At 35.7% G+C, this 11,571-nt stretch overlaps 1 protein-coding gene across 1 annotated transcript; it reads left to right on the top strand.

Annotated features, from left to right (window-relative positions):
• The first annotated feature begins 1,646 nt into the window (after positions 1-1,646).
• On the top strand, positions 1,647-2,320 carry LOC136239762 (uncharacterized). The gene is made up of 3 exons (XM_066030491.1): positions 1,647-1,654; positions 1,775-1,987; positions 2,039-2,320. The coding sequence occupies exons 2-3, from the start codon at positions 1,778-1,780 to the stop codon at positions 2,246-2,248; spliced, it is 420 nt and encodes a 139-aa protein (XP_065886563.1). The 5' UTR covers positions 1,647-1,654; positions 1,775-1,777; the 3' UTR covers positions 2,249-2,320.
• Positions 2,321-11,571: the final 9,251 nt, after the last annotated feature.

Here is an 11,571-nt window from a genome sequence, read left to right as displayed (position 1 = left end):
TAGCATATACAGTATATGAATCAGCTAGGATGGAGGCATGTAACTTTATTGAACAAGAAATAGCAATTCAATTCTATCTATAAAAGTTAGACTAAGTAGCAATTCGATTATGCTAGGGAATATAAAATGTCAAAGTTGTATATTCTAGACAGTGGTCCATGGACATGCACTGGAGTAGAGGAGTTTCCTCAGATAATGTTAAAATTCTGTCCCCAACAGTTAGATTATCTATTATGATGGGCTACCTGCATCTGATCTATCATATAACACGTACCTCACTACATGTCAACAAATACTTTAAGCTCATATAATAATACATACTTGTTACCTCAATAATCACAACAGACACATTGTCACATACAGCACAAAATTTTTGGTCCTGGTGTTTCTTGATAAAGTGTCCAATAAGAGTCTGCATATTTCTGTGAGATATCATGAAATTTAATCCTTGAATGTGTGACAATTAAACCTCCATTAGGTTTATTAGGCATTTTCTATACGTATTTAAGTAATTCTGTTGCAATATTTCTTAACTAGTTGTACCTGTGCACACTGCGCTTGTTACTAAGACCATTGTTACTACTATTGTGTGAAAATACTGTATACATTTTAAAAGTTACAATTTATCAAGCAGTAGTAATCACATCATTACATATTGACACAAAGACATGATTTGGTATATAATACACATAGCTCCTTTTTAAATCAATTTCTGTTGTAAAATTTCTTAATGACAAAACATGAGAGAATTTATAATATTTTTAAATTAGTCACTATATTGCAGTAGGCACCCGCAAATTTTCAGAGAATAATCATTTAAAAGATTTGAATTAGGTGACCTTCAATATCTTAAAATGTATGTAGTAACCATAGGATAAAAATCATGTCTATATCATACACATGTTGCAGAACATAGTAAAGCAAGTAGCTAAGGATTCAATTATACACAAATTGTGATTAATGCTCTTTAGACGATACTGATGTTCAGTCTTGTTTGGAGTTTCTTACTTAAATTTGTACAGGGAAATATAACAAGGTATATGATACACTGTAAAATTGGAAGGTGAATGTCATACAAAATGGCTATTATGCATGGCTCCCATGGCAATTTTGTATGATATTCATACTTCGGAATTTACAGTGTATGTAAAGCCCCCATGGTGACTATGAAGTATTTCTGAAGCTAAACCATAATGCAATCATTGCCAGAGAAAAAATTTCCTTGTGATTATATCAAATGTTAACGTTAACACCTTAAAATTTCCTGACTATAATACACACAGAAATGGAAACATCATTTCAAAGTAGCAAACTATCTAAACATTTCAAATGAAGGAACACCTAGCCAATATATTTCTCAACACTATAAAAGCATTTCACGTTCATGCTCCCTTCACTTCAAAACAATCATTGGTTATTGGTGACTAAGTTGACAAAAAATATTGCAATGAAGATCTCAATAGTTCTTGGATGTTTCCTGATCATTAGTTATTTGCAGTGCTCCAGTTGGGCTGCCCCTACTGCAAACTTGTACATTGATCAATCATCTGCTTCAAATGTTACTAAACGAAATGCGGATGTCATAAATAACTTGTTTAATTTATATACTTGTCGTATCAACAGAGTATCTCAACTAGTTCGAAATATACTTGCAGTAAGCCAATTAGCTATTGTCATTGCTGTCACACACATACTCAAACAGTTAATAAAATTAATGAAGGACAGCATGACAGCATAATTATAATCATAAAGTAATGTACATGTTTTATTACAGCCCATGACTAGAGAACGATGTGATAGTGATCCGCTACCTGAACTTCCACTTGCTCTTCATCAACGTTATCACCAACTGGCTGCTCCACAGTGTTCTAATGCTACTAATATATTAGTGTACAGTAGTAAATTGCTTCGCTATACATACGATGCTCAAGTGCGAGACATTAGGTGTCATCTTGACCATGCAATGTCTCGTCTTGATACAATTCAAGTGAGTCAAATTTAATGTGTGAGTTACATGTGCTTATTATTTCCCACACAGTTACACTTGGGAGGATCACATTGCCCAACTTTTGATTATAATGAATGTATGCAAATATATCATCAATGGGATTGGGTGTATCATACTCCAGAAAGCATGTACTGTATTCTCACCTCACTAAACCATCATCTTAATACATTCCTAATGAGAGAAACTACTAGTACAAATCCTGTACCGATAACTTGTAATATTGGACAGTGCTCAACCTAGTGATGTACATTTACTCAGCAAATTCTATGACTGTTTATACAATTATTTATATCTATTATAATATATTATATGTAATAATATTAGTATCACTGAAGATGAATTTAAAAACATTACAATAAATAACACAACAAAAGTAATTATACAAATGCGATCACATTAATTTGTACATGTTATTGGTTATAGCAAATTACTGCATTCGTTTTGGGATAGAGACAATTATGCTGTGAAATTATCCTATTATTTCATTGAAGAGTACCCAAAATTAATTAACTTTAATTATTATGTTGCCTTCAAACTCAAATTATGCTCAAGAGCTGATTGTTTTATTAGAGGACAAGTATCTTTGAGTGTACAGCTCTTTAATTGCAAGTTTAACTCATGGTAGTTAATACTATGACATGCACCAAACAAGACTGTAATCTATAACCACCAATATGCATTTGATCTAATTTGGTAGCAAAATTGAAGCAGGAAAATGCTTTTTCTAGTCTATGGTTATGCTCAAACAACATATATATATATATATGTGTGTTGACACAAGTTTACATGTGGCCTGCTAATGAAAACAGAACTGACACATCTATACCAAAACAACCAGGCTGTAAAATAGAGTGCCGTTTCTAAAGTTTATAAACAGAAGTTGCAAAATCATATGGCACCTAGAAAATGACTGTAATTATATTATCGTTACATCAAAATAAAGTCTCTACTTTTAAACTAGTGATACATATACAAACATATATGATAACAGAGCAGTCTATTGTGAGTCATTATGATGTATAATGAACACATGAATTGCATGCATGGTCTCCTTTAGAAGTCACAAAATTTCATTTTAAAAACTAAAAGTCGTGAATGTATATACACTCACCAAAGTGATAGCATTGAAGTGTTTCAAATAATATATAATTGTCCTCAGCAATATAAAATATCAGTAACTTAAAATAATTAAGAGATTTGTGATAAATAAGTTGCGGATATTTAGATCCTTCATCCTAGTGGCAGATATAGAATTTTTAAAAGGAGTTGAGTTTTTGGAAAGTGAATTTAATACAACTGGATAATAATTAAAACACATTAATTTTGAGGACATTTATCCAGAAACTTTTGCATTTTAGAAGCTCCAAGATCAGATATTTTAAGCTACTTTTAATTAACAAATCTAATTAATACTATATTATAGCTATTTGTAGAACAAAAGTTGTGACTGAACTTTGATTGCTCTATTAGAGTAGTTACTTTACAGCTCTAAGTAAAGTGTTACTATTAGCCTGAATACACATAGTTGTTTGATAGTTATAGAATTATAGAATATTTAATATATCACAGAAATTATAAAGCTTAAGGTGAAGCTGAGGACAAGTGTATGTCAATAAAATTAATATATAATAACATACAGCACATAACTGGCTTATGCCCCACTAAGATTTCTGACTTCTGTATGTAACTGCATGGCTTATTTATATAGCACCTTCCGTTAAGCATTGGCATAGAGGTTATCTTTGTAGCAGTAAAACTGCCATATATAGCATCCTGTTATGTCTTTTCATATTTAGCTTCACTGGGATAACCATATTCACTTCTTGTACTATCACATGTATACAAGTTCTAGCTGTGTGATTGTGCATGTATAACTATTTAAAATTGTGAGTTCCATAATTCATTCTAGGAATTCTCCTTTGAGTGGGAATCAGGAATTTGGGGAGTGACTAGATGAATGTCTGTAAGATATATATACGTAGCTAGCTACACTAATTCAAGCAGTATTTATTCTAGGATTTCTCCTTTGGGGGGGAATCAGGAGTTTTGGGGGTGACCAAGTTCCTGAAAGTCTACATAATACAAGTTCAATATATTTAAAACAGTTGAAATAGTTGTGAAACTGGTTAGTCATTTAAGGCTGTGTCATGAGTGTTGATTTTGAGTTTTGTGCTGATTGGGTGAAGCCAAATCCTATGGTAGGTAGAGCACGATGCATAGTGATGACATAATGATGTAATATCTAGGACCCGCATGTGCACCTCATATAGGCAATTATTCTATTAGCTAGTAGTACACTGCGTTTGTTGAATCTGGTGAATAAACAATTTGTGTGAGATCACTGAGATATTGTATTGACTATCATTGCATATATGATACCGACTGCATGGGTGGATGCCTGCCAAGAAACTTATAGGCTATTTCAAATTAAAGTGCTAGGGTCTTTTCAATTTTTTTAAAAATCAGGCTTTCTGAGATTTAATCTGGCAGTATATTAATTTTGTTGGCTGTGCATGTCATTTTGGTTTAGAATATTTTACAAAATTACACTCTCTGAGAGGACATTTTTGATAGTTAAGCATGCTGTTTAAGAAGCTGGGTAAACTTGGGCTCTTGTATATGTACCCTATAGGACTCTTTTAAAAATTAAATGATCTGATACTGAATCTGAGAGCATTTTAAGGTTGCATATGCAATTTTTAACCTGGGAAATTTTTACATATTAAGCACTCTTGAGATTGAATCTAAAAGTTTTGTGTGCCATCTTAAAAACAACCTTAATACAGTACACACTGTAACAGGGAAAGCTTCCTATTAGAACAGAATGGTGATATGTAACTTTCATGTGTAATGGATGTAGTTAATGCCAGGGCAATTGGTAGTAGTAGCTAATTTGGTACAGTTATGTTACTTATGTACAAGTATGTATGATAAAATTTATTGAATGGTTACTTACAACGTGACTAGTAAACCTAACTTTTGAAACGAAGGATTCCATTGATTCTCATACCGTAATTCGCTTTATTTTCGTGCAAAAATTTTTCGTGTAAAAATATTTTCGTATGATTCACGTGAATGACTGCTCTATTAGAGTAGTTCGATCTTATGTAAACTTTTTCGTGTAAGAAATTTTCGTACAAGTTTTGCATACGAAAATTATCTTACAACGAAAAAAAGCTAATTACGCTTTATCAACTTTGTCTGTATTATAAAATACTGAATTGCCAGGTGATAACACCAATATTTTCCAGATTTTTTAATGCTAAATCATATAGTAATAGATGGTTGATAACTTTTGATGTTACTGACCTAGCCAGGGGCGGATATAGAGTCTGAAAAGGGGGGGCACCTTGCTGAAAAAAAGTTGAAGAGCAAAAAAAAAAAATTAAAGGTCACAACAATAATAGCTAGTTATCCTTTACCAATTATATTATATCACGTATGTTATGTAAAATGAAATCCTATTTATAGCTTCATAAGTAAGCTGCACTGCCTCATGAACATTGTGACTGCTTTATTAGAGTAATTGACTGCTCTATTAGAGTATCTCGATCTTGTATGCAATTTCTTGAAGGGGGGGGGAGCATTTGCCCCAAATGCCCCATCCTGGATCCGCCATTGCTAGCAGCAGCAGTCTTTTCACTACTGCACTATGTTGTCTTAAATTTGCATTCCATATGTCTGTAATGCATTCTTTTTTCTTTTTTTTATCATAACCTTATGTCCATCCAAACCTGGTAAGTTAGCTATTGTATGCTAGCTTGTAATGCAGCATACCATATTCATTAAATGTACAGATGTTGTTTGATCTTGTGTATACACAATTTTAGTTAGTAGTAACAATAATAAAAATAGCATTACTGAAATGTAATAATGAATTAATTGGCAAATTATTGCTGGAAAATTTGGCACATGATTATGCTGCACAGGAGTTTTAATTAAATTAGCTAACATCAAGACACACGGTAGTGTGTCGTGCGGCCCAAGAAGCCGGCGCGCAACACCCGTGAGTATATGGCAGGAAGGAAGAAAACGCAATTTTCGCACCTCCGTAGCTTTGTGCTGCCTTGATGAAACAAGACGATTTTTGCTGTGGACACGCCCTCCAACTTCAGCACTCCACATTCCAAATTTGAGCGAAATCGCTTCAAGCGTTCCCGAGATATGCGACTTCAAAAATTGGCTTAGTTTCTTCTTATTATTAATTTTTCTTCCTCTTTTCGCACACTTACAAAAACTGCTATAAAATGCGAACGCCATATCCGATCGCCTTGAAATTTGGCACACAGAAGGGGGGAGGGGGGGAGGGAGTATAAAGGCGCATCTCTGTACCAACTTTGGCTGGAATACGATAAACAGGCAAAGAGTTATGAGCGATTATTCACGAAAAATAACACCAATATGTTGTCAAGGCTACGGGGTAAACCGCGTATGGGAAGAAGCTGAAAATCGGTGGGTTAATAGGTTAACTATTGAACCTCAAACCTTTTGTGGTTTGAAAGAAATCGAGCTAAAAACCAGGAAGATACAACGAAAAAACCAACAGTATGTAACAATTACGCAATCGAGATTAGCTAATAAAAAACGACTGCTTGCCACGCCTACCAGATAAACCGCTTGGGGTAATGCTTTGAAAATCGCTGTACAGATGAAGTTATCGTCTTAGAAAAGCTCTTCAAAGGTGTAGAAGAATCAGACTTAAAGCCATGGAGTTATAACACGAAATCCAACTTGGTGTAGCAAGTGCGAGATCGAGATACTCTAATAGAGCAGTCATCCTAATAGAGCAGTCACTCTGAAGAGAATTCAAGAGATCAGCTAGAAACAAGTCACCCTGTAGAGAGATCAGTCACAAACAATTCACCCTGTAGAGAGATCAGCTAGAAGAAGTTACCTTGTAGGGAGTTCATGCAACTATGGAAAGAGATAGTTCAGCTAGAAGAAATCACCTTGTAGAGTTCAGCTACAAAGAAACCACCATGTAGAGAGTTCAGCTACAAACAAATCTCCATGTAGAGAGATCAGCTAGGAGAAGTTTCCTTGTAGAGAGTTCAGCTACAAACAAATCACCCTGTAGAAAGATCAGCTAGAAGAAGTCACCTTGTAGAGAGTTCAATTACAAAGAAACCACCATGTAGAGAGTTCAGCTACAAACTAGTGACCTTGTAGAGACATCAGCTAGAAGAAGTTACCTTGTAGAGAGTTCAGCTACAAAGAAACCATTCTGTAAAGAGCTCAGCTGCAAACAAATCACCTGTACAGAATTCAGCTACAAACAAATCACCCAGTAGAAAGATCAGCTAGAAGAAGTCACCTTGTAGAGAGTTCAGTTACAAAGAGAAACCACCATGTAGAGAATTCAGCTACAAACTAGTGACCCTGTAGAGACATCAGCTATAAGAAGTCACCTTGTAAAGAGTTCAGCTACAAAGAAACCACCATGTAGAGAGTTCAGCTGCAAACAAATCTCCCTGTAGAGAGTTCAGTTAGAAGAAGTTACCTTGTAAAGAGTTCAGCTACAAACAAATCACCCTGTAGAAAGATCAGCTAGAAGAAGTTACCTTGTAGAGAGTTCAGCTACAAAGAAACCACCATATAGAGAGTTCAGCTACAAATCACCCTTTAAAAAATCAGCTACAAACAAATCACCCTGTAGAAACATCAGCTGGAAGAAGAAGTCACCTTGTAGAGAGTTCATCTACAATGAAACCACCATGTAGGGAGTTCAGCTAGAAGAAGTTACCTTGTAAAGAGTTCAGCTACAAAGAAACCATCATGAAGAGAGTTCAGCTACAAAAAAAATCTCCCTGTAGAGAGTTCAGTTACCTTGTAGATAGTTCAACTACAAAGAAACCATTCTGTAAAGAGCTCAGCTGCAAACAAATCACCTATACAGAATTCAGCTACAAACAAATCACCCTGTAGAGAGATCAGCTAGAAGAAGTCACCTTGTAGAGAGTTCGGCTACAAAGAAACCACCATATAGAGAGTTCAGCTGCAAACAAATCACCCTGAAAAAAAAAATAACTACAAACAAATCACCCTGTAGAAAGATCAGCTAGAAGAAGTCACCTTGTAGAGAGTTCAGCTACAAAGAAACCACCATGTAGGGAGTTCAGCTAGAAGAAGTTACTTTGTAGAGAATTCAGCTACAAAGAAACCATCATGAAGAAAGTTCAGCTACAAACAAATCTCCCTGTAGAGAGTTCAGTTAGAAGAAGTTACCTTGTAGAGAGTTCAGCTACAAAGAAACCATTCTGTAAAGAGCTCAGTTGCAAACAAATTACCTGTACAGAATTCAGCTACAAACAAATCACCCTGTAGAGAGATCAGCTAGAAGAAGTTACCTTGTAGAGTGTTCAATTACAAGGAAACCACCATGGAGAGTTCTGTAATAAATATATGTATTATATATATAATTTGTACATTTACTGATAAAATCAGAAATATTTAAGGTACATCTGCTTCATCTTTTCTTCTTTCTGTGGTAATGAAAAAAAGATAGCTAGGTTAAAAAAGTCCCAAAGCCGGCCCCGACTTTGGGGTATCGGCTTTGGGGTATACAAATACAAAAAGAAGTGAAATCTAATCCAAAACAGCCAAGCTGTAAAAAAAGTGTGCAGCCCTCAAAAAGGCTATGGTGAAAAAAGATTTGAAATCCAAGGTGGCGGCCATGAAATGGCTGTGATGGTAGGTTAATAGTAAAAAATTTAATAACGACAATTCAGGTGAATTTTGGTGCCACTTGGTCAATTGGCACAAAATTCACCTGAATTGTCGTTATTAAAATTTTTACCATTAACCTACCATCACAGCCATTTCTTGGCCGCCACCTTAGATTTCACATCTTTTTTCACCATAGCCTTTTTGAGGGCTGCACACTTTTTTTTACAGCTTGGCTGTTTTGGATTAGATAATTATTACATTAATCAAGAGTGCATAATATAATTTTTTTTATTACAAACACTTGTATTGACTCATCTCTCAATCCAGCAATAACAGTCACTGCATTGTCAGCATAGTAATTGGTTTGAATTATCAACAGTTGCTATTAAGGATTTACACAACACATTGTACACCAGTGTGTCAGGCTTGCAGACTTCCTGATTGTGTAGATGATGGCTGACACTTGAAAGTAGATCTAGCTACAATATTTTGTGTAGCTATAGCTACATCTTATAATCAGTGATCTGATTATGAATGTATTTTGATGTCATGGAGTTAAGTTTCGTGGCATTAACATGTTATGAAATGCTTCCATAACAACGTGACAATGTGCTTTGGGCACAATATTTGCTCTACCCTTCTGAGAAAAACCATCTGATTTATAATGATAGACTTGAAACCTTACAAGTATTCACTAGCAGTGATCTAAATAAATAGATACCATAAACATCATTCATATGCATGCTACTCATTATATATGAAAAAATTGAAAGTTTATAAACAAGGAATTTATTATAGACCTATGAGTGTTGTAATGATGATAATGACCATATCCATTGAGTCTGAATAGAGGTCTGTGTGTGTGACAAATTCAAGTGTTATAGACTTTTGACATCATCCATTGAAATAGTTTAACATGATGTCTTAATTGACTCTTGTTCAGTGATGTCTGATCTATTTCTTTTTTTTTTTAGTATTTTACTTTTAATTACACTAGTACCTAGAGCTGTGAAGTTGTTGCTATATACCACTTGACTGCTTGACTTTTAACAATCACTTTTTGATCAGAACTGCATATGGTACCAGAAGCCATACATAGTTACTTGGTGACCACAACATACCATACACTGCCTATAATTAAACAGATCAAAGCTGTATAGTACATAATACACTCAATTGCATGGAAACAATACACTGGTGTTGGTTAATTTGATTGAATAATGCTGATGATATTTGCTGTTAGAAGAATAAATGCTTAATTCAAGGTCACCATTCGAAACTGGAACATGTGCATTCTGCACACCATGTACTGTCCTGTGCTTAATGTTGATAGCCTTTAAGGCATTTGTAAGTTTGTTCAGAAAACAGCACCCTATAGCTATCCAAAACTGTCTCAGTAGATTTTGCTGGGACTACATCAATTATGTGGCATACAATTTCCTATATATATCATACAGTATGATGGTACTGTATAGTAGGACCACAAAGGAGTAGGCGTGGCCCACAAAATAACATCACCCAAAACCAGCCTCAATTTTCCCTGACAACGATGAGGCAGTGCTGTTAGGTTAAACTAAGCCCAAACAAGCTTTCAGATTGACCCAAATCGCTTTCAACAAGTTGAGACAGAATTTTTAAAAAATATTTAATATTTAATGGAATTTTCTAGTGACTGACTGACTGACTGACTGACTGACTGACTGACTGACTGACTGACTGACTGACTGACTGACTGACTGACTGACTGACTGACTGACTGCCTGATGCCTTCAGACAAGTGTATCTCGATAACGGCTACAAGGGGGTGTCACTCAGGCTCTTGCTGTAGGTAGATCTGCGACCGCGGTCAAACTCTAAGTCAACGGTCAAGACCACAAAATAGCTCTTACAGTGGGTCAAGGGTCAAGACGATACAGAAGGTTCAAAACCCACAATCGAAAATTATACGTAGCTATTATCAAGTTTACGGAATTATACGTAACTTACAGGAAGTAAGGATCTCCAAGAAGATGTTTTAAAGTTCCAACAGGCATTTCGCCGTATTTATAATGATTTTTCTCTCACAGCTGCTGGTAGCACGCACTAAGAAAATATTATACTAGGTTACAAGCGCAGGTGCGTATAGGAAAATAGAGAAATAAGTGGAGGTCAAAAGTTCGACAAGAAACGCTCAAGTCACAGGCAAAAGACGATAAACGCTGCAAGTCAAGGGTCAAGGTGAAATTTTCCCCGGTCAAGATTTTGACCGCGGTCGCAGATCTACCTACAGCGTAAGCCGACGTGACACCCCCTTGCGGCTAAGGCTACGGGCTTGATTTTTTCACTGTTCGATGTCGCTTCGGCCCGACAGGTGCCTTTTGCCATACCGCAGTACGTACAATGCATTCTTCATGGACTTATCAGTGTCCTCCTTTATGTCCCATTCATCTTTGCTGACAGCAAAAAGTGATTTGATGGCTTCCCTTCACAACGGAAATCATCTGTATTTTTCATAGTGGCTATTTTGAATGCAGAGGTGCTTTTCAAACAGTTCTTGCTAATTGATTCGTACTGCTGTGTAACGGGTTGAACATAGCCGACAACGAAGCGTAATGGATATTTCACTTTTCAGACGATATTTGATATAAATGGGGCGTGCGGTACCATTTCTTTCTTTCGGTATGCGTGGATTGCAGCAAGGCTGGAGGAGACGGTCCGGTTGGTCAGACCTGAGCCTGACCAACTAGCTGAACAGCTCGAACTATATTACTCTCATGCAATCTCTGGACGATCATATCTACACGTACATTTAACAGATCAGTGTTATTGAAAATACATGACACAAGTACAAAGCTCTCAACTCACGCATTGAAGCAAAATCCCACTCTCTCACTCACAACACCTCTAAACTCACACAT

This window comes from Dysidea avara, chromosome 12 (assembly GCF_963678975.1).
Source record: "Dysidea avara chromosome 12, odDysAvar1.4, whole genome shotgun sequence".
In the NCBI taxonomy this organism is placed as follows: domain Eukaryota; kingdom Metazoa; phylum Porifera; class Demospongiae; order Dictyoceratida; family Dysideidae; genus Dysidea; species Dysidea avara.
Note: the sequence above shows the minus strand (reverse complement) of the source record. Positions and strands in the feature narration are given on the sequence as shown.

Bases quoted from the DNA above. Each gene is read 5' to 3' on its own strand.
- LOC136239762 (XM_066030491.1), top strand. From the start codon at position 1,778: ATGACTAGAGAACGATGTGATAGTGATCCGCTACCTGAACTTCCACTT. The intron at 1,988-2,038 runs GTGAGTCAAATT...TTTCCCACACAG, and splicing joins CTCGTCTTGATACAATTCAA to TTACACTTGGGAGGATCACA.